General features: G+C 45.3%; 1 protein-coding gene across 3 annotated transcripts in view; it reads right to left on the bottom strand.

Moving 5' to 3' along the window:
• LOC144601928 (FERM domain-containing protein 4B-like) overlaps nt 1-27996 on the bottom strand; it is a 272807-nt gene that overhangs the window by 79835 nt on the left and 164976 nt on the right. For all 3 annotated transcript variants that reach the window (XM_078414519.1, XM_078414517.1, XM_078414518.1), the window contains exons 6-7: nt 7329-7385; nt 6583-6605 (exon numbers count right to left, since the gene is read on the bottom strand). In XM_078414519.1, the coding sequence (XP_078270645.1) occupies nt 6583-6605; nt 7329-7385 (80 nt within the window). The remainder of the gene's footprint in view (nt 1-6582; nt 6606-7328; nt 7386-27996) is intronic.

The raw sequence follows: 27996 nt of genomic DNA, 5'->3' as shown, positions 1-27996 counted from the left end.
CGGCGTTTGCACGTTCTCACCATGACCTGCGTGGGTTTTCTCCGGGATCTCCACCTTCCTCCCACACTCCAAAGAGGTACAGGTTTGTAGGTTAATTGGTTCCAGTAAAAATTGTAAATTATCCCTCGCGTGCTGGATAGTGCTAGTGTACGGGGATCGTTGGTGGGCCAAAGGGCCTGTTTCCATGCTGTATCTCTAAACTCTAAACAAAGCTGCTAACAGGAGGCAGCGGCTCCAACGAAATCCTCACTCACAAAGATGCCACGGGCTGGCTGAAATAGTTACTGCCACGCTCAGACTGAAGTGGGTCTCAGTTCCTCTCTACAATGTACAAATGAACATTGATTTCTCAAACTTCAAGTAACCCTTGCTTTCCCTCTCTCTCCATCCCTCCCCCACCCTGGTTCTCCGACTAGTTTCACAGACCTGATTAATTTTACTGATTGTTAGCTACGGGGAAGGTGGCAAGGAGGCGTACAATGAACCATTCTAGATGGACGCAACATGCCGGACGGAGTAACTTAGCGGGACAGGCAGCATCTCTGGAGAGAAGGAATGGCTGAGTTACTCAAGCATTTTGTGTCTACCTTCGGTGTAAACCAGCATCTGCAGTTCCTTCCTACACAATTAACCATTCTACATTTCCTCATTATCGTCTGGTTTGATCTGTCGTTTTCACGCCTTACCCTTCCCCACTTCGAGACTCCCTCTCCCCTGACTCTCAGTCTAAAGAAGGGTCTCGACCCGAAACGTCACCCACTCCTTCTCTCCAGAGACGCTGCCTGTCCTACTGAGTTACTCCAGCATTTTGTGTCTATCTTTGGTGTAATCCAGCATCTGCAGTTCCTTCCCACACATTTATTAAAATATAGGCTACAATATTTTCTTGTCCCACAGCTTCAGGCAGGCAATGTTTTTTATGTTAGCCTTATTGCTGTGCTCCAGACACAGTCTGGAAAATCAGGTCATCTGATGTGTGACCAACTATCATGTTTGGATTTGCTTAGTTTTTCCATTTGAAAACAGTGGCAATAACAGGGCAGTCTCATTTACGCTCGATCTTCCCATGACAAATATCCCACCATCTAGTCAAGAATTTGGCTAAACATTCTTTACGCTGGCTACTAATTTTAGATTTTTAGTTCTAGAGGTACAGCGCAGAAACAGGCCCTTCGGCCCACCGAGTCCGCACCGACCAGCGATCCCCGGACATTAATACTATCCTACACTAGGGAAAATGTTTACATTAAATACCAAGCCAATTAACCTCCAAACCTGTACTTTTTTAGAGTGTGCGAGGAAACCAAAGTTCTCGGAGAAAACCTACGCAAGTCACGGGGAGACTGTGCAAACTCCCTACAGACAGCACCCGTAGTCAGGATCGAACCCGGGTCTCTGGCGCTGTAAGCGCTGTAAGGCAGCAACTCTGCCGCAGCGCCACCGTGCCACCAACCGTTATAAATGAAAATACCAAATTCATTGTTTGCATCTTACTAATAGCTTTACTAAAACCAAAACTTGAAGAAATAATTGATCTTCACTATTTTCCTCTAATGCTTCAGTATTGCTGCAGACTTAAAATGCCATATTAACCTGTGCAGGAAGGAACTGCAGATGCTGGTTTAAACCGAAGATAGACACAGGAAGCTGGGTTAACTCAACGGTTCAGGCAGCATCTCTGGAGAAAGGGAATAGGTGACGTTTCAGGTCGAGATCTTTCTTCATCATCATTATCTTTTTCAGACAGGGTCTGAGGAGAGGTCCCAGCCCAAAATGTCGCCTGTACATTTCCCCCATAGATGTTGCCTGACCAGCACTTGGTGATTTGCTCGAGATTCCAGCATCTGCACTACCTTGTGTCTCAACTTTATCATTGGTGAATTTGAGACAGGGCAAAGAACTGGGATGGCAGATTGTGGTAAAGAGCAGGAATGGTGATGACAAACACCATCCCAACTTAAAGACTGGGAGTATAATCAATCGTAATCAACTTAGGGCGGTCACGGTGGCGCAGCGGCAGAGTTGCTGCCTTACAGCGAATGCAGCGCCGGACACCCGGGTTCGATCCCGACCATGGGAGCTGTTTGTACGTTCTCCCCGTGACCTGCGTGGGTTTTCTCCGAGATCTTCGGTTTCCTCCCACACTCCAAGGACGTACAGGTTTGTAGGTTAATTGGCTTGGTAAATTTTTTTTAAAATATCCCTAGTGGCTGTAGGATAATGTTAGTGTGCGGGGATTGCTGGTCGGCGCGGACCCGGTGGGCCGAAGGGCCTGTTTCTGCGCTGTATCTCTAAACTAATGCAGGCCATCAAAGAAAAGGAAACCTCAAAAACCATGGCCAGCAAGTCTGCAAAAGTAAGTTCCATCAACCAGGTAATATTTTGGACCTTTGAATTAACACACACAAAGCCATATCCATACCATCGTGCGTACGGTATGAAAGGTTTGATACAGGTCCACCACTGATTATCTGGCACCCTTGGTTCCACAGCCTTGGTGGGTTATCCGTTTTGCCGGACCTACAGAGGTCACGGCCTCCGAGAGGAGCCCATCGGAACCAAAGACAGCCTCGGGAGTCGGCTATGGGAACGGATCTGCCGGCTCTGATCCGGCTGGTCAGGAGTTCCAGAGCCCCGGCCTCAGTGGGGGAGAGAATTCGACCTGCCGATCAGCCGCGGAAGTTTCGATGAGGTCGAGATCGGCCACCTCACCCGGCCTGGGCGCCACACTTTCGGGAGGACTTCAAGTGCGCCCGCATAATTCTGTCCCGATTAAAGGAGGTGCCAGACCACCATTTGCCAGAAAAATTGGTGGTGGACCTGTATTAAAATTTGAATATACACCACATATATTCACTAGCTTTATTTTTTTTTAAAGATAATGACCATAATTAAAATACTTCAAGTATACATGGCCTATCCAATAATTCCACAAAATGTGCTGATTAGGTAGAGAGGGAAATGGACAGATAAATCTATTTTCCACAATGTCCTTACCCAGTTCAGACAATTAACATCGTGAAAACTGTCCCATCACGACGATGAAAATAGCATGCATGTGGTAAGGCTTTTGTTCAAAATTCCCTGGAAACTGTCCCCTTTCTAGTTATTAATTACACTTTTGTAGTGCTTTGAATATTCCTCAACTTGAAATGCAAGGGACATTTTAATGGGAAAGAATGACCTACATATGTATTATAAGAAAATAACTGCAGATGCTGGTACAAATCGAAGGTATTTATTCACAAAATGCTGGACTAACTCAGCAGGTCAGGCAGCATCTCAGCAGAGAAGGAATGGGTGACGTTTTGGGTCGAGACCCTTCTTCAGTCTGAAGAAGGGTCTCGACCCGAAACGTCACCCATTCCTTCTCTCCCGAGATGCTGCCTGATCTGCTGAGTTACTCCAGCATTTTGTGAATAAATACATATGTATAATGCCTTTCCCAATGTCGGTTGTCCCCAAATTGGAGCCAATTTGTACGCTCCCACAATCAGTTTGTAAATGACAGATAATTGGATTTTAAAAGTGAATTTATGGATAATTATTAGTTTAGTTTAGTTTAGAGATGCAGTGCGAAGAGAGGCCCTTCGGCCCCCCAGGTCCGTGTCGACCAGCGAGCGATCCCCGCACACTAGCACTATCCTACGCACACGAGGGACATTTTGCAATTATTTTTTTACCAAAGCCAATTAACCTACAAACCTGCGGAGTGTCGTCAGAGTGTGAGAGGAAACCGGAGCACCCGGAGAAATCCCATGCGGTCACGGGGAGAACGTACAAACTCCGTACAGACAGCACCCGCAGTCAGGATCGAACCCGGGTCTCTGGTACTGTAAGGCAGCAACTCTACCGCTGCTCCACCGTGCCACCCTTACAAGTTGTGTTCACCGTGAACAATTTCTTGGATCTTTGCAAATCAATTTGATAGGATCATTTTCAGGCCTCAATTAAACATCTCAACTGTACATTGGTGTCTCTCATCAGTGTAGTGCTCCCAGCACAGCAAGAGATAGTTAGCTTCCAATTTACTGTGAGAATTTGGTGTGGAAATTGAACAAATACTCCCTAACTCACAGGTGAAAGTACTGTTGACTGTGATAAGAGATTGGCCACTTAAAGCAAACGTTCAAATAAAAATTTGTGGCCGGCATGGTGGAGTTACTGCCCTACAGTGCCAGAGACCCGGGTTCGATCCAGAGTACAGGTGCTGCCTGTACGGAGTTTGTACCTTCTCCCTGTGACCTGCGTGGGTTTTCTCTGGGTGCTCCAGTTTCCTCCCACACTCCAAAGACGCACGGGTTTGTAGGTTAATTGACTTTGGTAAATTGGCCCGAGTGTGTAGTCGGATAGTGCTGGTGTACGGGGCAAACGATGGTCGGCGTGGACTCGACGGGCTGAAGGGGCCCGTTTCCATGCTGAATCTCGAAAATCTAATGTCTGATAAAGTAAATTCTGAATCGGAACCCAAATCATCAGAATTTTGCGTGCTGCATTAAAGGATAGATTTAGAGGGAAATGGGCCAAAAGCATCCAAGTGGAAGTAGCGTATATGGGACATGTTGGTCGGCGTAGACAAGTTGGGCCGAATGTCCTGTTTCCACACTTTGACACTTTGAGGAGATCTTATCGAAACGTATAAGATTATTAAGGGGTTGGACACGTTAGAGGCAGGAAACATGTTCCCAATGTTGGGGGAGTCCAGAACAAGGGGCCACAGTTTAAGAATAAGGGGTAGGCCATTTAGAACTGAGATGAGGAAAAACTTTTTCAGTCAGAGTTGTGAATCTGTGTAATTCTCTGCCTCAGAAGGCAGTGGAGGCCAATTCTCTGAATGCATTCAAGAGAGAGCTAGATAGAGCTCTTAAGGATAGTGGAGTCAGGGGGTATGGGGAGAAGGCAGGAACGGGTTACTGATTGAGAATGATCACCCATGATCACATTGAATGGCGGTGCTGGCTCGAAGGGCCGAATGGCCTCCTCCTGCACCTATTGTCTATTGTCTATAAAGCTTAAAAAACACCAATTTAAATTCAATTGGAAATTCAAATTTACAATTAATTTGAGTAAGAACTCTAAATTCAAACCAGCTTGTGAACTAAAAAACACCCCAAATTTATGATCACTCTCCATTGCAAACAGGGTGTGACAATCCTTTGGCTCCTCCAACATGACTTTACAAAGTTCTTTGGTTTCTTACATTTTTTAAAAAATTGCATGATGCTTATTTTAGTTTGACATTTAGAGTTTTATTTAAGGACTTTGGTGGTGATACTTTTTTAAAAAAATTCACAGCTGCATATTTTTACAGGGAATGGCAAAATAAAGTTACAAGCGTTAATGGGCTTGTTTCTCTACAACAATAATCTTGTTTTTACAAGGTATTTTTTTATTTCACTTGGGCAGCTTACAACCCAGTGCTATGAAGATTGAGTAGGAACTTCAGATGCTGGTTTAAACCGAGGATCGACTCAAAAAGCTGGAGTAACTCAGTGGATCAGACAGCATCTCTGGAGAAAAGGGATAGGTGACGTTCAGTCTGAAGAAGGGTCTCGGCCCGAAACATTACCTGTTCCTTTTCTCCAGAGAAGCCTATCTTCGGTATGAATATACTCTTCGGATCTCTCTTGCTTTCCCTCTCTCTCCGTCCCTCCCCCATCCTAGTTCTCTGACTAGTTTCACTGTCCTCCTGATTAAATATTACTGATTGTATGCCTGGCTGTCATCTTCCCCTCTGCTAACAACATTTATTTTTGCATCATCCCCTTTGATCTGCGTTTTCACACCTTACCCTTCCATCTATCTGTCCCTGACTCAGTCCGAAGAAGGATCTCGAACCGAAAAATCACCCATTCCTTCTCTCCAGAGATGCTGCCCCTTTGATGCTCCCTGTCCTTGCTGAGTTACTCCAGCAATTTGTGTCTATTTTTTTTAAAGAGGTGCCTGCCGGTTTAATAGAAAATCTTAATCTAAAGTGTTAAACTTTTTTTTAAAAAATCAACTGTTAGAATGCAGCAACAATCCAGGGTTTTATTTCCCACCCCCCAGGATAAGTATGCTGGCATTTTAGCGTGGGCAGGTTACACCAGCAGTTTCCAGTCACACGGCAGAGTCCCAGTAACCGTGAGGTCAAGTTTATGAAGGGTGAGGCCCCAACTGGGAGAGAAAACTGCACACACATCCAGCTCTAAAACCAAGCAGCTGGTGAATTTGATCGTCGTGCTGCATGCATACATCAGAGGTTTGTATTGTTCCCAGTCTGACACACAAAAAAAGGAAGCTTGCTGGATCCAAGACACAATCTCATATTGCTTCCGCCTACACTAAAGTGAGGGAGGAAGGGAGAGAAGGGGAACAAAATCTACTGGAATCGCCCAAAACGCTACACAACGATGATGATGCATGGGGGATGTGGGCTGAAATAATATTTTTGGGGGGGGGGGGGGGGGGGAGAGATAAACTAATCAAGTTTCACAATGCCCCAACTGAGTTTTCACAATAAAAGCAAAGAATACGTCAACATTTCACAACTTGTTGCCCACAGCCAAAATGTAACAATAGTTGCAACAGTTTCTTTCCTACCTGAGGTAATCGCCCTTCGATTCCTGGGGGAAATAATTTTATAAAGGATTAGCTTCTCGGCAGAACTTTAAGAAAACCCCCCAACCCCACTAAAATGATAAAACTTCCAGGCTGTTAAATAAAGGGCCTGCAGGTAAATGGTAGAATTACAAGTGTGTGTGAGAGAGAAGGACACTAGATGGGACTGTATGAACACACAGACTAGATGAACGTACAGGCGGCTGAAGAGGGGACTTGCAGGGATTGTTCAGTGTGTAAAGGAGTCGGGGCCACACACACACACTGGTTTATCAAAGGGACAGACAGGCAGCTAAATTGGGGGGTGGATGGAGAAGAGAGGAGAGCAAGGGGAGTCTGGAGCGTTTGGTGCCGGTGAGTTTATGCTTCCCAGCCCAGCGGGGATCCCGTACTTATATTCATATATATATATACACACACACACCAAACACACACACACACCAAACACACACACACCAAACACACACACACACCAAACACACACACACCAAACACACACACACACCAAACACACACACACCAAACACACACACACACCAAACACACACACACCAAACACACACACACACCAAACACACACACACACCAAACACACACACACCAAACACACACACACCAAACACACACACCAAACACACACACCATACAAACACACACACATACAAACACACACACACCCCAAACAAACAAACACACAAACAAGCCCGCAGAACGGGCGCCGCTCTTACCTGCAGGACATGAGCAGCCAACTCGAACACTGTCTCGCTGTCCGCTTCGATGTCGCCCTGTGTGAATAGGGAGGGAGGGAGGGAGGGAGAGAATGAGGGAGGGAGAGAATGAGGGAGGGAGAGAATGAGGGAGGGAGAGAATGAGGGAGGGAGAGAGGGAGGGAGGGAGAGAAGGAGGGAGGGAGGGAGAGAAGGAGGGAGGGAGGGAGAGAAGGAGGGAGGGAGGGAGAGAAGGAGGGAGGGAGGGAGAGAAGGAGGGAGAGAAGGAGGGAGGGAGGGAGAGAAGGAGGGAGGGAGGGAGAGAAGGAGGGAGGGAGGGAGAGAAGGAGGGAGGGAGGGAGAGAAGGAGGGAGGGAGGGAGAGAAGGAGGGAGGGAGGGAGGGAGAGAAGGAGGGAGGGAGGGAGGGAGAGAAGGAGGGAGGGAGGGAGAGAGAGAAGGAGGGAGGGAGGGAGGGAGGGAGAGAGAGAAGCAAAAGCGTTAGGGGTGATGGGGGGAAAGGGCCGAGACACCCAGCCAGAGGAGTGGATGTAACACCCGGCAGCTCCGAGCACACAGACTAGACTGCCTTGTGTCCCGACTCTCCCCCACACACACACTGGGGCGGCGAGGCGCTGGTGCAATGGAACCAGGGCGCCCCTCACGGCCGCCTCAGTAGACTCTGGCTGGGCAGATTAGACGGGAACTGAAGAGGTACAAAATCAGGAGAGGAATAGATCGGGTAGACGCACAGAGTCTCTTGCCTGCCGGAGTAGGGGGGGAAATCGAGGACCAGAGGTTCAAGGTGAGGGGGGGGGGAAATTTAATGGGAACCATTTTTTCACACAGAGGGCGGTGGGTGTGTGGAACGAGCTGCCAGAGGAGGTAGTTGAGGCAGGGACTATCCCAACGTTTAAGAAACAGTTAGACAGGTACATGGATAGGACGGGTTTGGAGGGATATGGACCAAACGTGGGCAGGTGGAACTGGGACAAGTTGGGCTGAGGGGCCTGTTTCCACACTGTTTCACTCTATGACTCTATAAGTTCTTCTCCCCTGCCACTGGATGTTTCTTTTTTTTTTTTTCCTAATCAGATGTGCAGCACTTTGGTCAACGTGGGTTGTTTTTAAATGTGCTATACAAATAAAATTGACTTGACTTGACTCTCTCTGACGAGAGTTCTGTAACACCCTCTCTCACTGCTCCCTTCTCTGTGATTCCCCCTGCTCTCCTACCCTATGAACCTGTCATTTTCATGCCTTCCCCCTCCATTTGTATTTTTTATTATTAGCCCTCTATCTGTATAGGTTGGGTATGCACGCAAAGAATTTCACTGTGCTTAGTCAAATGTGACAATAAAGTATTCCATTCCATTCCTCTAGACCTCCTCTCCCCTGACTCACAGTCTGAAGGTCTTGACCCAAAACGTCACCCATTTCTTCACTCCAGAGATGCTGCCTGTCCCGCTGAGTTACTCCAGCAATTTGTGTTTATTTTCAGGTTAGAGGAGTCTTGTTCACATTGAGCCCTGGGTAGTCATAGTCCCCATGGAAAGCCCAGGCCTCCTCTGCTCCACACCACTGTTCCCCAGAGCTAAACCAACCTAACCACCAATATACCTCAGGCAAAAATGTGCAACTCTTTAACATAAGCACGTTATGTAGAAACAAGGACCCGCAGTTGCTGGTTAGTACACAAAAGGACAAAAAGTGCTGGCATAACTCAGCAGGTCAGGCAGCATCTCTGGAGTCATAGAGTCACACAGCATGGAAACAGGTCCTTTGGCCCACACCGACCAACATGTCCCATCTACACTCGTCCCACCTGCCTGCGTTTGGCCCATATCCCTCTAAACCTGTCCTATCCATGTACCTGTCCAAATGTTTCTTAAATGTTGCGATAATAATACCTCCTCCAGCAGCTTGTTCCATAAACCCAGGGAATAGATTATGTAAACACACAGAGTTTCTTGGCCAGAGAAAGAGTTGGGTAATTGAGAATCAGAGGACATAGGTTTAAGGTGAGGGGGGGGAAGATTTAATAGGAATCTGAGGGGCTACTCTTTTACACAAAGGGTGGAGAACATGGATAGGTGACAATCTGGATCTAGACCCTTCTTCACACTCAGCAGGGTCTGAAGAAGGGTCTCGACTCGAAACATCACCCATCCATTTTCTCCAGAGATGCTGCCTGGCCTGCTGATTTACTCCAGCACTTTGTGTCCCAACTCTGTTATTTTCAATTGGTTATTTTTTATTTTTTTAAAGCATGTTTTCCTTTAATATTAAGAGTTATATTCCCGACATAATGCCTCAGTTTCATACATATTCTGTCCAGAGTCAACCCATTTTAAGCCATTTCAAGCCATTTTATGAATACAGCGTGGAAACAGGCCCTTTGGTCCACTGAGTCCATGACGGCCAGCAATCCCCGCACACTAGCACTATCCTACACACACTAGTGACAATTTATAATTTTACCGAAGCCAATTAGCCTACAAACCGGTACTTCTTTGGAGTGTGGGATGAATACGGAGCTCTCAGAGAGAGAACGTACAAACTTCGTACAGACAGCACCCGGTCAGGATTGAACCCGGGTCTCTGGCGCTCTGTAAGGCAGCAACTCTGCCACTGCGCCACCGTGCCACCCCCCCCCCCCTAACCATCATAGCTTCTCAGCTGTGGATGCTTTTACGCACAATGAAAATAACGTACTTAGTAATGTAAGCAAATCGAAAACAAAAAGGTTCACCCCAATTTACTTCTACTTTCTGCTTATCGAGGTTAAATTCAATGCCAGATGTGACGGCCACTCTAGTATATCAAGCTTTGACAGAATATATGATCGGACTACAAAGTGGGAAATGCAGCTGCAATCTGCCCAGCATGATCACATTTTAAGTGGCCCTCGAGCAGTAGGTTGCTTCTTTTCTATTAATTTTGTTTTAATTGCCTGTTGTTAACGCCACAAACCCAGTATTATTTTGCTAGAGCCATTCCCAATAGAGGAAGCCAGCAGTTCCAAAAGAAAAAAGACTTTCCTTCAGTTACTGCTTTAAAAATCCAACAACGATGGAATCATTATTTATAGTGTAACTTACACCATTGATTTCCATTGCACAGCTTCTGAAATTTTAAAACATTTATTAATGCTACATATCTGCCAACATCACAACTCATGTTGGTTGAGATGGTTTGTCAATATTAGTTTTAGTTTAGTTTAGGGATACAACGCAGAAACAGGCCCTTCGGCCCGCTGAGTCCTTGCCGGCCAGCGATCCCCATACACTACTTGAAGTCAGTTGGGCAGCCAGAGTGGTGCAGCTGGTGGAGCTGCTGCCTCACGGCGCCAGAGACCCAGGTTCGATCCCGACCTCCAGTGCTGTCTGCGTTGAGTTTGCACGTTGTCCCTGTGACCCTGTGGGTTTCCTCTGGGTGCACGGGTTTCCTTGCACATCCCAAAAATGTACGGGTTTGTAGGTTAATTGGCTTCTGTAAATTGCCCGTAGCGTGCGGGAAGTGAATGAGAAAGTGGGATATCGTACAATGATATGATAGGGCGGCACGGTGGCGCAGCGGTAGAGTTGCTGCCTTACAGTGAATGCAGCGCCGGAGACTCAGGTTCGATCCTGACTACGGAGTTTGTACGTTCTCCCCGTGACTTGCGTGGGTTTTCTCCGAGATCTTCGGTTTCCTCCCACACTCCAAAGACGTACAGGTATGTAGGTTAATTGGTTTGGGCAAATGTAAAAAAAACAAAAAACATTGTCCTTAGTGTGTGTAGGATAGTGTTAATGTGCGGGGATCTCTGGGCGGCGCGGACCCGGTGGGCCGAAGGGCCTGTTTCCGCGCTGTATCTCTAAATCTAAAAAAAAATCTAAAAATCTAAACGAGCATGAATGGGTGATTGATGAATGGACTCGGTGGACAGAAGGGCCTGTTTCCATGCTGTATCTCTAAACTAAACAAAACTGAATAACTCAATTTCAACCACGAGGAAATTAAGCATTCATTCTGTAAAAAAAGAATGTTCAACATTCTAAAAACAACACTGATCTTAAATTTGCTGGGGCAATTTGGTTATGATGTTAGCAGATATTTAGTAAAATAAGAAGTTATATGAAACAATCCAAAGGTATAAATAATATTCTATAAATAACAGTTCCTTTGTTCTGATTACTTAATTTTCTGAAAATTATTTTCCTTTGTTTATGTCATTATATACTTTGCTGATAAGGGGCAGCACGTTGGCACAACGGTAGTGTTGCTGCCTTGCAGCGCCAGAAACCTGGGTTCGATCCTGACCACAGATGCTGTCTGTACGGAGTTTGTACGTTCTCCCCGAGACCCTGCGTGGGTTTCCTCCGGGTGCTCCGGTTTCCTCTCACACTCCAAAGACGTGCTGGTTGGTAGTCTGATTGGCTTCCATGAATTGTAAATGGTCCCTAGTGTGTTGGATAGGGCTGGTGTAAGGGGTGATCGCTGGTCGGCACAGACTCGGTGGTCAAAGCTGGCTGTCTAAAGTTTAAAGTAAAAGCCTAAAGTCTAAATTCAAACATGCAGAAAGATGGGCAAGTTCAATGCTTCAGACCTTGGAAAGCACATCAGAGGTTGGTCTGGTGAGACAGCTTGAAAGATCATACACAGTGCAGGTTCAGTCTAAGCTCTGAAGACTTGAATTCAATTGATTTAGCAACGCAACCATGCATCCTCATGTCAGCGGGGATTACGAGCTCACTTCATCATGCCGTGATTTTAATTTTAGTCTGACATTTGTTGAAATACATTGAGTTACGAAACTGATCAAGGGAACCAGACTGGGAGGATAGTTTGAACTGCGAGGGAGTTAAATTTTCATTCCACTCGATGTAGCAACTCCCAAACACCAGTTATTTCATCAGCAATTTGTTTTGAAGGCAACAGTGTCAAACAAAAAGACTGCTGTTATATTGCAAATATTTTTCTTAAAGTGAATATGGAATGATGAGGTAGGTCCCTGTTGGTTGTGTTGGAGCTTTAGGGTGGCACAGTGGCGTACCCTACCGAGTGGCACAGAGGCGCGGTAGGTGACACAGTGGCCCAGCTGGTAGAGCTGCTGCCGCACAACGTCAGAGACCATGGTTCAATCTTGACCTCGGGTGCTGTCTGTGTGGAGTTTGCATGTTCTCCTTGTGATCGTGTGAGTTTAAGATAGCGAGTCAGGCACCATCTGATGAGAATGATCAGCCATGATCACATTGAATGGCGGTACTGGCTCGAAGGGCCGAATGGCCTCCTCCTGCACCTATTGTCTATTGTCTATTGTCTATCTCTGGAGAAAAGGAATAGGTGATGTCGGGTCTGATGAAGGGTCTCGACCCAAAACGTCACCTATTCCTTTTCTCCAGAGATGCTGCCTGTCCCGCTGAGTTACTCCAGCATTTTGCCCCTATCTTCAGTGTAAACCAGCATCTGCAGTTCCTTCCTACACACACTGATATTCAGGAATTTTCTTTGTGTGGTTATGAGAAGTAAATGATTTTGGAACAATTAGAGAATAACAAAGGGCCGTCTTTTCAAGTTCCGCAATGTTGGAAAAGTAAGATAGTGAAGAAGTTATGAAGAAAAACAATGATGGTCGTGTTGGTCACACATTTATCACTGATGAAATTGTGGAAATGTTTTCACATCAAGTGTAGAAAATTAAAAAGAGTGAACATGACAATGATGACGGTGCGGTGATCAGATAGGAAAGTTTACAGAGCAGGACGGTGGCACAGCAATAGTTACTGCCTTGCAGCGCCAGAGACCTGGGTTCAATCCTGACTAGATTCAGATTCAGTGATACAGCGCGGAAACAGGCCCTTCGGCCCACCGGGTCCGCGCCGCCCAGCGATCCCCGCACATTAACACTATCCTACACACACTAGGGACAATTTTTACATTTAATTAACTCAGCCAATTAACCTACAAACCTGTACGTCTTTGGACTACGGGTGCTGTCTGTGCATAGTTTGTACGTTCTCCCCGTGGGCTTTCTCCAGTTTCCTCCCACACTCGAAAGTCGTACAGGTTTGTAGGTTAATTGGCTTGATAAAAAATTTAATTGTCCCTAGTGTGTGTAGAATAGTGTTAGCATGTGGGGAATTGCTGGTTGGCACAGACTCAGTGGGCCGAAGAGACTGTTTCCACGCTGTTTCCGTAAACGAAACTTAATGTATAAATAAATGTATGTGCGAGGGTTATTTAATACCCTGGAGCAAAGTTTCATGGTGAACCAAGAGATAAAACAGGTTTGCAGGATATAATAAAAATGAATCAAAAAGAAACATACATTCATGAAGAATATGAAGTTAGTTGACATTCCTTTAGATTTCAATGGCAACAGCAAGATGCAAATAACCCGGTTTTACTTTGGAAATGTGCAACATGAAGAACTTTGATAAGTACAAAAAAAAAGGCTTTTTTTCTAAATTTACACATACATTGTGGAAATTCTGGGACATTCCCAGTCCCAGAGACCAGGACTTTAGTCATGGGCTGTTGGCTGGTTAGTTTGCAACAAAAGCTTTTCACTGTACCTCGGTACACGTGACTATAAACTGAACTGAAACTGGGACGTTTATTGTGTTTTGCAGCAGAGCATATTCCCTAACACAGGGTATATTGGGGTTAGGAGGGAGAGATAGATCAGCCATGATTGAATGGTGGAGTAGACTTGATGGGCCGAATGGCCTAATTCTGCTCCTATTACTTATGACCATATCCCCTAACACCGGGTATATTCTATCATTTAAACCTGCATGTTGAAGGTTTTGATAGAAGGAATTAAAAAAAGAATAACATTTAATAAGTATGTGTAGGAAGGATCTGCAGATGCTGGTTTACACCGAAGATAGACACAAAGTGCTGGAGTAACTCAGAGGATCAGGCAGCATCTCTGGAGAGAAGGAATAGGTGAGGTTTTGGGTCGAGACCCTTCTTCTGACTGTGTCAGGGGCGAGGGAAACTAGAGGTATGAAAAGGTACAGGACAATAGACAATAGGTGCAGGAGGAGGCCATTCGGCCCTTCGAGCCAGCACCACCATTCAACGTGATCAAAGCCGGGCAAATCAGAGCCGGCGCTGATGGCCAAGGAGCCCACAATGGTCCATTGTTGGCTGTGGGGGAGGTGATAACGAAGCGATACAAAGATGTTTGAAATGTTTAAATATCAGTCCTCTTGAAAAAATTGAGAAGTTTAAACTATTCGTAGAACAACAAGACACGCTGCGTAATGGACACCAGCAAATCTAAAACAATTTAATTTACACTTTTATCAGAAGGAATGGAAAATCAATTTATTATTAAACAGTGTTGCAGGATTGATAGGTCTGTTCAGGAATGCAGCTCACATGGTTTTTTTTTAAACCTTTCGTTATCTGTTGCATTTGGTTTATTACAAGCTGGCAGTTATTGATAACATTCCCATGCTCAGGATTCTTCAAATCATAAATCTATGAGCAAAATAATTATTTGTGTAAAATATCATGTTCATTTATGTTTGTGTTAGCAGTTTCTTTCTAAAATTTAAAGGTGTTGGTTGCAGACAGACTTTACGATCTAGCACTATTAAGGAGGCGATATAAATATAAGCTTGAAATGAGAAGACAAACGACAATTATATTTATATTGTGTTCCTCAATTTAATGAGGTATTCCAGAATACTTCAATGCAATGTTATCAATCAGACTTTGGCAAACAGCCATTTCAGAAAGAAATGAGCCAAGTGATTAATAGCTGGGTTAAAAAGATTGGTTTTAAGGACAGTCCTAGTGGAGGGAGGTAGAGAAGCAGAAGTTTAGGAAGAAATGTGTGAGATCGGTGCCTTATGCGACAATAGTAAACTAAAATGAAAAACTGAAGCATAATAACTTAAAGAAACTTCTCTTTACCCTTTGTGTCATCGGTGAAATTAAAGAAGTTTTGGATCTGGTTTAAGAAGACATCACACTAAATGTTATTCCCTTATCAGATTTTGTTTAGTTTCGTTTAGAGATTCAGCGCGGAAACAGGCCCTTCGGCCCACCGAATCCACGCCGACCAGCGATCCCCGCACATTAACACTATGGACAATTTACACTTATACCAAGCCAATTAACCTACATACCTGTACGTCTTTGGAGTGTGGGAGGAAACCGAATATCTCGGAGAAAACCCACGCAGTTATGGGGAGAACGTACAAACTCCGTACAGACAGCACCCGTAGTCAGGATCGAACCCGGGTTTCTGTTACTGCAAACGCTCTAAGGCAGCAACTCTACCGCTGTGCCACCATGCCGCCCATTAAGTATCTATACACTGTAAATGGCTCGATTGTAATCATGTTTTTTTCCCGTCCCCTGACTGGTACACATGACAATAAAATAAATTAAAACAAAAAAAAAGTCCCGCTGAGTTACTTCAGCATTTTGTGTCCATCTTCAGTGTATAACCATCATCTGCAGTTCCTCCCTATACAAGCCCATTGATAGATTCTCCCTTCTGAATACATCAGTCTGTAAATCCCAGATCTCCACAATCCTTGTGTAGGAAGGAACTGCAGATGCTGGTTTAAACCGAAGATAGACACAAAAAGCTGGAGTAACTCAGCGGGTCAGGCAGCATCTCTGGAGAAAAGGAATAGATGATGTTTCAAGTCGAGATCCTTCTTCAGAATGATCACAGATTGAGTTTGAAGAAGGGTCTCGAGCTGAAACGTCACCCATTCCTTTTCTCCATAGATGCTGCCTGACCCACTGAGTTACTCCAGCTTTTTCTCCAGAGATGCTGCCTGCTCCGCTGAGTTATCCAGCTTTTAGTGTCTATCTTCTGAACGTTGATCACCCGTTCACAATAATTCTGTTATCCCATTTTCACATCCACTCTCTGCACACTAGGGGCGATTCACAAAAGGCCAATTAACCTACAAACCCACAAGTCTTTGGGACATGGGGAGGAAACTACAAGGATGTCTGAGACTCCCCATCATGTAAAGGGTCAGTCCATGCCAATTCTCGCTTTGAACCTCCACTAATAACCCGGGAGGTTTGATCCTTTTGGGAAGACTGCTGTTAGTAGATCTAGCTTGCTCTCGTGTGGGAATAGGGAAAGAAGAAGGGTATTGACCCAAAATGTCCCCTATTCCTTTTCTCCAGAGATGCTGCCTGACCCGCTGAGTTACTCCAGTTTTTTGTGTCTATCTTAGCTGGCTCTCGTACTTGGTGTGAGGTCAACTGAACCAGGAAAGCAGTTTAAATATAAATTCTAAGAATAAAGAAAGCAAAAAAAATCTTAAAATTGAAATACATTGTTTAATTAATGGGCATTAAGTACTGTTGAAAAGCTACCTTATTACTGAATAGTGTTACATTGTGATTATAGTAAAAACCTCTCCAGTGAGTTATCAGTGAATATTGAGTTATAATCAGGTTATAGATTTGATTCACAATCTGTGTTGAATGTGTGGACTTTAAAGTAAGCAGACAAGATACTTAAACTGGCTTCAGTCTCTATTGAGTAGGATGGGGGAAAACTGACCAAAATGTCCCAAAAGCATATTGGAGCAGGATTCATATTGGTGCCCCGTAACTAAATACTCCATAAGTCCAAAGACGTACTGGTTTGTAGGTTAGTTGGCTTGGTAAAATTGAAAATTGTCCCTGGTGCGTGTAGAATAGAGTTAATGTGCGTGGATCGCTGGTCAGAGCCGACGGTGGGCGAAGGGCCTGTTTCCGCGCTGTATCTCTAAACTAAATTAAACTAAATAACATGATTGCATCAGTCTGAAAAACGGGCCCGATCCAAAATATCATCTGTCCATGTTCTGCCAGGAATGCTGCCTGACACGCTGAATTACTCCACCACTTTGTGCCTTTTTTTGAAAACCAACATCTGCAGTTCCTTGTGTCTACGACATGATTATAATCTCTACCTCGGTTCACAAGCCAAAGTTGCCCATTTGGATGAAATACCCAATGAGTGTGTAATTTGGGGGATCTAACAAGAAGCTAATAGTATCACCATAGCAGGAAGTATCCACTTATTTGGTAAGACTTAGATCAGAGAAGAGAGATTTTTGAAATCGATACGTTGCAGCTATTAAACTGGAAAAAGCAGTGGCTTGTCTGATGTCACCCGCACACACACGTTGCACACGCTGCACACACACACACACACACACACACACACACACACACACACACACACACACACACACAGACCCACGCACACACGCTGCACACACACAGACACACACACACACACACACACGCTGCACACACAGACACTCACAGACACACACACACACTCACACACAGACAGACACATACACGCACACAGACACAGACCCACACACAGGCTCCAGCTCTCTACCGATTTCTTTAATAAGGCTCTTTGTCAATTTAACTTACAGGTCGTCAACCAGTATGTCAAGAGGTCACATGGACATACATTCTACAATGAATTCTATGAGTACATAGATACATAGAAAGTGAGCAAAAAAGCTCAGGATTTTTGGGTGGCATAGTGGTGCAGCTGTAGAGCTGCTGCCTCACAGCGCCAGAGACCCGGGTTCGATCCCGACTAGGGGTGCTGTCTGTACGGAGTTTGTACGTTCTCCCTGTGACCCCATGGGTTTTCTCTGAGATCTTCTGTTTCCTCCCACAATCCAAAGACGTACAGTTTTGTAGGTTAATTGGCTTGGTATAAAATGTAAATTGTCTCTAGTGTGTGTAGGACAGTGTTAATGTGCGGGGATCGCTGTTCGGCACGGACTCGTTGGGCCAAAGGGCCTGTTTCCGCACTGTATCTCTAAACTAAACTAAACTCAGCGGATGAGAGAGCATATTAGGAGGGAAAAGGACAGAAAGCCGAGAATCCTTCTTTAGCCACTTAATACTAAGTGCTTCTATTTGGAAGTTAACCGAAGGCAGGACCAGACATTATATTATTCCCATTGCCATGGTGATTGTCAACAATCCCAGGAATATAACATAACCTTGCCATTCAGATTATCCTATTGCCTTCTATAACGGCACACAATTACATCATTTGGCCATGCTTGTTATCTTCTCTGTGCATAAGAAGACAGTGGCACGGCACGGTGGCGCAGCGGTAGAGTTGCTGCTTTACAGCGAATGCAGCGCCGGAGACTCAGGTTCAATCCTGACTACGGGTGCTGCACTGTAAGGAGTTTGTACGTTCTCCCCGTGACCTGCGTGGGTTTACTCCGAGATCTTCGGTTTCCTCCCACACTCCAAAGACGTACAGGTATGTAGGTTAATTGGCTGGGTAAATGTAAAAATTGTCCCTAGTGGGTGTAGGATAGTGTTAATGTACGGGGATCACTGGGCGGCACGGACTTGGAGGGCCGAAAAGGCCTGTTTCCGGCTGTATGTATATGATATGATGATATGATAGTGCATTTGTAGAGTAACTGTGCATAGGAAAACATCATAAAGAAATTCACACAAAGGGAAATGATTGAACAAATTTACACTGAGCCAAAGGAGGGTTAACAGTTTGTTCAAATTCAATATGTAGTCAAAGTTTGAGGAGGCTGTTAAGTGCTCGTTGAGAAAAGCAGAGAGATTTTGATAAGGTGTGCAGGGTAAAAGGCATGGTTGCAGAAGGGGAGATGAGGGGAGATGAGCAGGCATGGTTGCAGATTTTTAAAAAAAAAATAGATTTAGAGATTCAGCACGGAAACAGGCCCTTCGGCCCACCGGGTCCGCGCCGCCCAGCGATCCCCGCACATTAACACTATCCTACACCCACTAGGGATATTTTTTACATTTTCCCAGCCAATTAACCTACAAACCTGTACGTCTTTGGAGTGTGGGAGGAAACCGAAGATCTCGGAGCAAACCCATGCGGTCACGGGGAGAACGTACAAACTCCGTACAGACAGCCCCCATAGTCAGGCTCGAACCTGAGTCTCAGGCGCTGCATTTGCTGTAAGGCAGCAACTCTACCGCTGCGCCACCGTTGCAGAAGGGGAGATGAGGGGATAAATGCAGGGACAAGTTAGAAGACCACAGCTCTTAGACAGAAATGAACACGGGGAGAGGCTTAGATTTGCTTCAGTTTCTTTATCCAAAATATTTTTGGGAGATGTGGTGGCAGCCTGGTTGAATTGGAGTTTAGTTTAGTTTAGAGATACATTGGAGAAACAAGCCCTTCGGCCACCGAATACGCGCCGACCAGCGATCCTCGCACACTAACACTATCCTACACACACTAGGGACAATTTTACAATTATACCAAGCCAATTAACCTGTACGTCTTTGGAGTGTGGGCAGAAACCAGACTACCCGGAGAAAACCCACGCAAGTCACGGGGAGAATGTACAAACTCCGTACAGACAGCACCCGTAGTCAGGATTGAACCCAGGTCCCTGGGTGCTGTAAGGCAGCAACTCTACCGCTGCGCCACCGTGCCGCCCTGTAAATACATTTTTAATAATAGGATCGGAGGAAATTGTGTCAGCCTGCAGGCGATGTCCCGGGATATCGTGTGTGATGGTTCCCCATGTAGACTGTCAAAAACCATTTGGCAGAATGGCACATTAGCCGAGCTCACCAACAAGACTTTGCTTAGTTGGCAATGAGAGAGGCTCTCCCTCCCCAGTCTGATCCTCCCTGTGCAGTTGGAGTCTCAGTCCCAACGCACACCGGCCCTGGGACAGATGCAATGAGGGCGACACACTGGCTCACAGCTTTAGTTTTACTTCTGAGATACGGCATGGAAACAGCCCCCTTGGCCCTCCGAGTCCATGCCAACCATCGATCACCCATTCATATTAATTCCTCGATATCCCACTTTCCCATTTAGTCCCTGCTGCACGAGGGGCAATTTACAGACGGCCAATTAACCTACGTCTTTGGGTCGTGGGAGGAAACCGGGGCACCTGGAGGAAACTTCACACAAGCAGCACCTGAGGTCAGGATGGAACCCGGGTCTCTGGCGCTACAAGGCAGCAGCTCGACACCAGCTGTGCCACTGTGCAGCCCCTATGTGGACCTACGCCCTTGGGGAAAGTGCATTAACATTGAAGGTCTGAAAGGAATACCAGTGTCCTTGTCGAGCTTTGTCCCAATGGCTGCAAATAAAGGCTGTTCTGACAGACAAAGTGAGACAAATATCAAATGCTGCCGCACGAAACTGCAGATGTTGGTTTACAAAGAAAGACACACAGTGCTAAGGTAGCTCAATGTGTTAGGCAGCATTCCTGGCGAACATGGATAGGTGACATTTCGGTTCGGGACCCTTCTTCAGACTGAAATGGCACCCATCCTCCAGAGATGCTGGCTGACCCATTGAGTTACTCCAGCACTTTGTGTCTTTGACCATCAATGTGGTGCCCATTTCTCCACAGTGGAAGTCAGGAGTCAGTGCAGATCAAGACTGGTCTGTCAGGCCTGGGCATGTCCATGCAGACTGTGGGAACAAACTGATTGTGATGTGACTTTATATTGTTTGTTGTATCATTGTGAATGGGTTGAACGATTGCCTCTATTGTGCAGTATCACAAGCACAATGTAATGTGTTATGACTTTAGGGTAGCTCGCCTTGGCCAGGCTGACCTGTTTTAGCTTGAGCAAAACTGACTGCACCGCAGCCCCTGTCACGACGGTGGACAACCCTGGACAACAGGCCAGGAGCCAAATGCAGCTGGACAGCCATCACGGTGAAAGACTTCCTCGGATCATCCCGAACCTCACTGACAGCCCAGAGCAAGGTGCCGGCCACAACTGCGAGCTGCAAACTGCTGCCCTCTCAGGTCCAGGAGATAGACACAAAAAGCTGGAGTAACTCAGCGGGACAGGCAGCATCTCTGGAGAGAAGGAATGGGTGACGCTTCGGGTCGAGACCCTTCTTCTCCTCTCAGGTCCAGGACTCTAAGCTGAAAGTAGACACAAAATGCTCGGGTAACTCAACTCAGCGGGACAGGCAGCATCTCTGGATAGGAATGGGTGACGTTTTCCGTCGAGGCCCTTCTTCAGACTGAGAGTCAGGGGAGGGAGAGACATAGAGATAGGGCGGGGCAAGGTGCGTAAACGACAAACCAGCATCTGCAGTTCCGTCCTACACTCTACACTGAAAGATGCAATGAAGGTGAGGACAGCCATTGACAATGTTCCGCGGGAAAGTGCCACAAGTCTGAGTCCTTCCCCCGCCGGGCAACTGAGGAGGGGTCCTGACCCAAAATGTCTCCAATCCAAGTCCTCCTGAAGAAGCATCCCGACCCAAAACGTTTCTGATCCACGTTCACCTGAAGAAGAGTCCTGGAACCAAAACGTCACCTGTCCATGTCCTCCAGAGATGCTGCCTGACCCGCTGGGTTACTCCAGCACTCTGTGAAACGTCACCTGTCCATGTCCTCCAGAGATGCTGCCTGACCCGCTGGGTTACTCCAGCACCTGGTGTTCTGCTGCACACTAACTGTTTGGATTCTGTGCTAACACCCCTTCTACTATTTGCTTAGGGATGGTAAATAAATAATAAGTACTTTGCTAAAGGTATATGCGTTACTCCCAGCACGTTCCAATACTCTTCTTCTTACCAGGGTTGGTTCCTGGGTCAACAGTAGTGGTGAAGTAAGGGATTTGCAATGGGCTAATGTAAGGGAACATGAAGTTCGAGACAATGGGGAACATAATTCCACTGCTGATGGAGACCGTAATACTTCACGGTTTTGGGACACCAGCTCAACAAATTACTAAAGTATTGGTATCACACAACATGAAGGAAAGTACCCTCGTGTGTAGACAGGGATTTGTCTACTCACCCACACCCCGATCCGTGACCATATCACCCCCGTCCTTTATAAACTCCACTGGCTCCCCATCCCCCAGAGAATCCAGTACAAAATCCTCCTCATAACCTACAAAGCCCTCCATAACCTGGCCCCATCCTATCTGACCGACCTCCTCCACAGGCACACTCCCACCTGCACCCTCCGCTCTGCCGCTGCCAATCTCCTATCCCCCCACATCCGGACCAAACTCAGATCCTGGGGGGACAGGGCTTTCTCCATCGCTGCTCCCACCCTATGGAACTCACTACCCCGAAACGTTAGAGACTCCTCCACACTCACCACATTCAAAACATCGCTGAAGTCTCACCTGTTCAGTACTGCCTTCAACCACTGAAGGTCACCTCACCTTCTGTCTCCTTTCTCTGTTCGTTTATTTATTTACTTATTTATCTATTTATTCATTTCCCTATGTTCTCTAAATCTCTGTAAAGCATCTTTGAGTATATGAAAAGCGCTATATAAATAAAATACATTATTATTATTATTATTATTAATACAATCAACAACAAATTGATTGCTAAAACACTATCTAGCAGTTAGGTACCTGGTTGAGAGTGCTAAGTCGTGTTTAGGTTAGTTCAGAGATACAGCGTGGAAACAAGCTCTTTGGTTCACCGAGTCCACGCCGACCATCGATCATCTGTTCACACTAGCTCTGTGTTTCACATCCACTCCCCACATGCTGAGGGCAATTTTACAGAGGCCAAATTAACTGCAAATCTGCCCGTTTTTGCGATGTTGGAGGAAACTGGAGCACCCGAAGGAACCCCGTTCTCATGGGGCGAAAGTGCAAACTCCACACAGACAGCACCTGAGGTCAGGATCGAACCCAGGTCTCTGGCACTGTGAGGCAGCAGCTCCAAGGACAAATAGGATTGTAGGTTAATTGGCCTCTGTAAAGTGTAAAACGCAGACTCAGTGGGCCGAAGGGCCCATTACCACACTGTATCTCTGAAGTCTAAAGTAAAGTCTAAAATGTCAGGATGTTTTTCTTCAGTGGTTAGCTGAATTCAAAACCCAGCCATTACAGAATAGCTTTACATTAATTAGCTCATTGGTAGTTAGCTCTATGAATGTGGCCAAGATTATGTAGGAGAGAATGTATAAGATCATCATCATCATCATCATCATCATCATATATATACAGCCGGAAACAGGCCTTCTCGGCCCACCAAGTCCGTGCCGCCCAGTGATCCCCGTACATTAACACTATCCTACACCCACTAGGGACAATTTTTACATTTACCCAGCCAATTAACCTACATACCTGTACGTCTTTGGACAATTTTTACATTTACCCAGCCAATTAACCTACATACCTGTACGTCTTTGGAGAGGAATAGGTAGGGTAAATGCACAGTCTTTTACCCAGAGTAGGGGAATCAAGAACCAGAGGACATAGCTTTAAGGTGAGGGGGGGGGGGGGAAGATTAATAGGAACCTGAGGGGCAATGTTTTTTACACAAATGGTAGTAGGTTTATTGAACAAGCTGCCAGAAGAGGTAGTTGAGGCAGTTACTATCACAGTGTTTAAAAAACATTTGGACAGGTACATGGATAGGACAGGTTTAGAGGGATGTGGGCCATACGCGGACAGGTGGGACTGGTGAAGATGGGGCATGTTGGTCGGCACGGGCAAGTTGGGCTGAAAGGCTTGTTTCCACGCTGTATGACTCTATGAGAGAAAGAAAGGGAAGGAATCATACTTTATCAGTGTGTAGAAAGGAACTGCAGATGCTACTTTATACCGAAGATAGACACAAAGTGCTGGAGTAACTCAGTGGGTCAGCCAGCATCTCTGGAGAAAAAAGGATGGGTGATGTTTCGGGTCGGGACGCTTCTTCAGACTGATAGTAGGGGTGAGGGAACTGGAGGCAAGAAAAGGCCAGAACAAAGCAGGGCTGTCCACAGATGGTGTCAGTATCATCTAGGTTGTGGAGGAGATAAAGAAGGAGAAGAGAGACACAAAATGCTGGAGTAACGACAGGCAGCATCTCTGGAGAGAAGGAATGGGTGACGTTTCAGGTCGAGACCCTTCTTCAAGAGGAGGGTCTGATTGCACATATCCTGATTGCTTTCCAAGAGGTCAGAGGCAGTATCATTCATGGCATTCACGGAGATGTCTCTGGCCAGCTCTCCCGGCTGAAGGCGGAGGCATGGATTTACGAGCTTAAACTGGGACCACGAAATGGAACAAACAGCAAGGACTGCTATCTAAGCCTTCCTGTCCCGGAGAATCCAAAAAACCCAGGACTCCAAAAAACCTACGTGGGAGTAAAAGTGAATCATGTTTTCCACATAACTGACAATCAGTATAAGAATGGAATTAAAGAGGATGGTGATAGTGTTGAATATCCACTGAAATTCTACAAGTAAATATGCAAAACACAATATCTTTAAGGAAAGCAAGTCTATATTCCATTTGCAGAAAGGACTTGCAGGATTTTAACTTACCCTTTCCCTTGCTGTTATTTTTTCGCATTTTACCCACCTGTTCAAATTTTCGTTCGCCTCCCCATTTTTTCATTGAACGGGTTCAATTTTACTATTCGGTTTTATTTTAGGAAAAAACATGATGAAAACCTTAGCTCCTTATCTCTGGTTTTTAAACAATTGTATCCTGATATTAAAATTCTTGAAGAAGTGGAGGAGAAGTCTTCTTGAAGGAGTCGTGCGGCACGATGGCGCAGCGGTAGAGTCGCTGCCCGACAGCACCAGAGATCCCGGTTCGATCCTGACTACGGGTGCTGTCTGTGTGGATTTTTTACGTTCTCCCGGTGACCGCGTGGGTTTTCCCCGGGTGCTCCGGTTTCCTTTCACACGCTAAAGACGTACAGGTTTGTAGGCTAATTGGCTTCGGTATAAATTTGTAAATTGTCCCTAGTGTGTAGGATAGTGCTAGTGTACAGGGATTGCTGGTCGGCACAGACTCGGTGGGCTGAAGGGCCTGTCTTTGCACTGTATCTCTAAACTAAACTAAACTAAACTAAACTAAAAACTAAGTGAGGGAACTTTATTGATTTTTGAATGTGCAGACTTTGGGAGGAGCCCATGTGGTTGAAGTATTTTTAGATCTGGAGGGCAGCCATGCTGTTAGCTTTAGCTGCTGTTCAAGACTAACAGTTGCTTGAATCACTGTCAGAAAACAAAGCAGCCTCAGAACACCAACTGCCTAAATAGTACGCGTTCTTATTTCATTGAAAAGATCCCTGGGAATCCCAGAAGATAAAATAAAAAGCCCTTTTCTTGACAAAAAAACGAACAGAAGCTACATCATCTTACTTCTGCCACTACAGACTGCCACTGACACCACAGCACTGTAACAACTGCAGGCTTGAAACTTCAAACCGCTAAACTCGAAATGGTTTAGGTTGAAAGTCATGCAGATGAGATCTTGGCAGCTGCTCAAAGCGACTGAAGCAAGTTGCAATTGAAAACGCACAAGGAAAGAGGTGTGCCTTCTGAACTTGGTACAGTCACTGAACAGGTTATTCAGTGCGGTTTGTTAATGATTTGTAATTAGGGTGGAGCTGAGCAAATATATTTGAGTCAAAGTCTGAGGTGAGTCATGAAAACAAAGTGTAATACCAATAAAAAGCAAAGTGCTCTTGAACAAGAGGCTTGTTGCATCATAAAACCACACACAATAAATTGATCAAATGCAATGAATTTCTGCAAATGGAATTTGGATGCTTTCTTTACAGATATTGTAGTTTTCACGTTTAAGTGTGGAATTTAAGTGCATATTTAACACTATCACCATCCTGTTTAATTCCATTCTTGAACTGATTTTTAGTCCAGTTCCAGGTCCACACTAGTTCCTTGCCTTTCACAATCTGGGCCCAAAAATGAGAAGAACAAAATCAATTCTATACAATGATAAAATAAAAAGGAACTGCAGACGCTGGTTTACACCAAAGGTAGACGCAAAGTGCAGGGGTAACTCAGCGGGTCAGGCAGCACCTCTAGAGAACATGGATCGATAATGCTTCATGTCGGGACCGTTGGAAGAAGGGTCCCGATCTGTAAAGTCATCTGTCCATGTTCTCCAGAGATACTACCTGACCCATGGCTTTACTCCAGCACATTGTGTCCTTTTGTGTATTAACCAGTTCCTTGTTTCTAACTCTTTACTGTTGTGGTTGTTTTGTTGATGAGCAAAATTCATACAAAGATACTCCTCGAGCCAGAAAATCGGATATGCAAAAAATCGCGAGCAATAATGAACCAAAGTTACACTTTATTCAGTGAGTCTGGTACTGTTGCTGCTGTTGGTTTAACATGAGGGTAATTGATATATATTAATGGTGACTTTCTGGACCATGTTGATGATTAGAAATGACGGCATACATTTGCATTTTACGATTAGCGTGAGGATGGTGAGTCATACTCAGTACTATTCTGAAAAATTAATTGTTTTCTTGTGGCAGCACAGTGGCGCAGTGGTAGAGCTGCTGCCTCACAGTGCCAGAGACCCGGGTTCGATCCTGATTACCGGTGCTGTCTGGATGGGTTTGTACATTCTCCACGTGACCTCGTGGGTTCTCTCCAGGTGCTCCGGTTTCCAAATACAGCCAGGTTCGTAGGTCAATTGGCTTCAGTAAAATTGTAAATTGTGCCCAGTGTGTAGGATAGTGGAATTCTCTGCCTCAGAAGGCAGTGGAGGCCAATTCTCTGAATGCATTCAAGAGAGAGCTAGATAGAGCTCTTAAGGATAGCGGAGTCAGGGGGTATGGGGAGAAGGCAGGAACGGGGTACTGATTGAGAATGATCAGCCATGATCACATTGAATGGCGGTGCTGGCTCGAAGGGCCGAATGGCCTAATGCTGAACCTATTGTCTATTGTCTATTGATAGTGCTAGTGTACAGGGTGATTGCTGGTTGGCGCGGACTTGGTGGGCTGAAGAGCCTGTTTCTGCACTGTATCGCTAAAGTCTGACAGTAAGATGTGATTCGTTGTAGAAACAACGCTGGTTTTGGGAGCTGAACAGTCACAATCTGCCTTTATATTATTTATATTTCAGGGATTGAATCATTTAAAATCATAATATAGAATGAGCTCCATTGGGTATGAAAAGTGTCAAAAATGATTACAGGTGAAATAGAGATAAGTAGCTAAATTATGCATCAACATATGAATCGATATAGTGTTTCTCCAGAAAAAGAACCAATATTCTTCTGCAAAATTTCTTCTCAATTCTTTTTAATAAGCAGGTTATTCTCATGATTCAGGAGGAGAATTTCATATATGCAAACGTAGTAAGCGCATGTATGTGAATAAATCCTGTTTATTATGATTGCAACTCCATTAAACATTGGAAATGCAGTGGTGTTAGGGATTAGTGACGAGAGGGAAAGGAGGAGGTGAATTTTAAGTACAAATATCTTTCACTTCCTAATCCACAGCAAATGACTGCAGCAATTCTACGAATTTAATAAACGCACACTGAACTGTCAAAGTTGTTTTGAATATTTCTCCTGCGAATGAAATTTGTTTTTCCATTCCCATAACTGCAGGGCTGCTGAAATATTAGCTTTGTGGAATGATGCCACTTTGACTCTGAAATGATAAATTACAGCTAAGTGCAATTTATAATAAGCAGGCATTCCAAATCCTGTACTGAAATCAGCTTCTGCTTATAGCTCAGAAATTGATGTTGCTGGAAATAATGACTTTATTGATGGAAACTGAAGACTGGAAATGGCCCTTGTATTCTGTGGCATATTCTGCCGAGCATCTCATTTTGCTGAGAGATCTGGACTTACAATCACTTCAAGAACAACAACAAATGTTACTGCTTTTGCCGATTACACTTCAGGTTCAACAAAACATTAGCAGCCCAGTAATTGACATGCCCCATGTTCTGAAAA

This window comes from Rhinoraja longicauda, chromosome 17, assembly GCF_053455715.1.
Source record: "Rhinoraja longicauda isolate Sanriku21f chromosome 17, sRhiLon1.1, whole genome shotgun sequence".
Taxonomy (NCBI): domain Eukaryota; kingdom Metazoa; phylum Chordata; class Chondrichthyes; order Rajiformes; family Arhynchobatidae; genus Rhinoraja; species Rhinoraja longicauda.
Note: the sequence above shows the minus strand (reverse complement) of the source record. Positions and strands in the feature narration are given on the sequence as shown.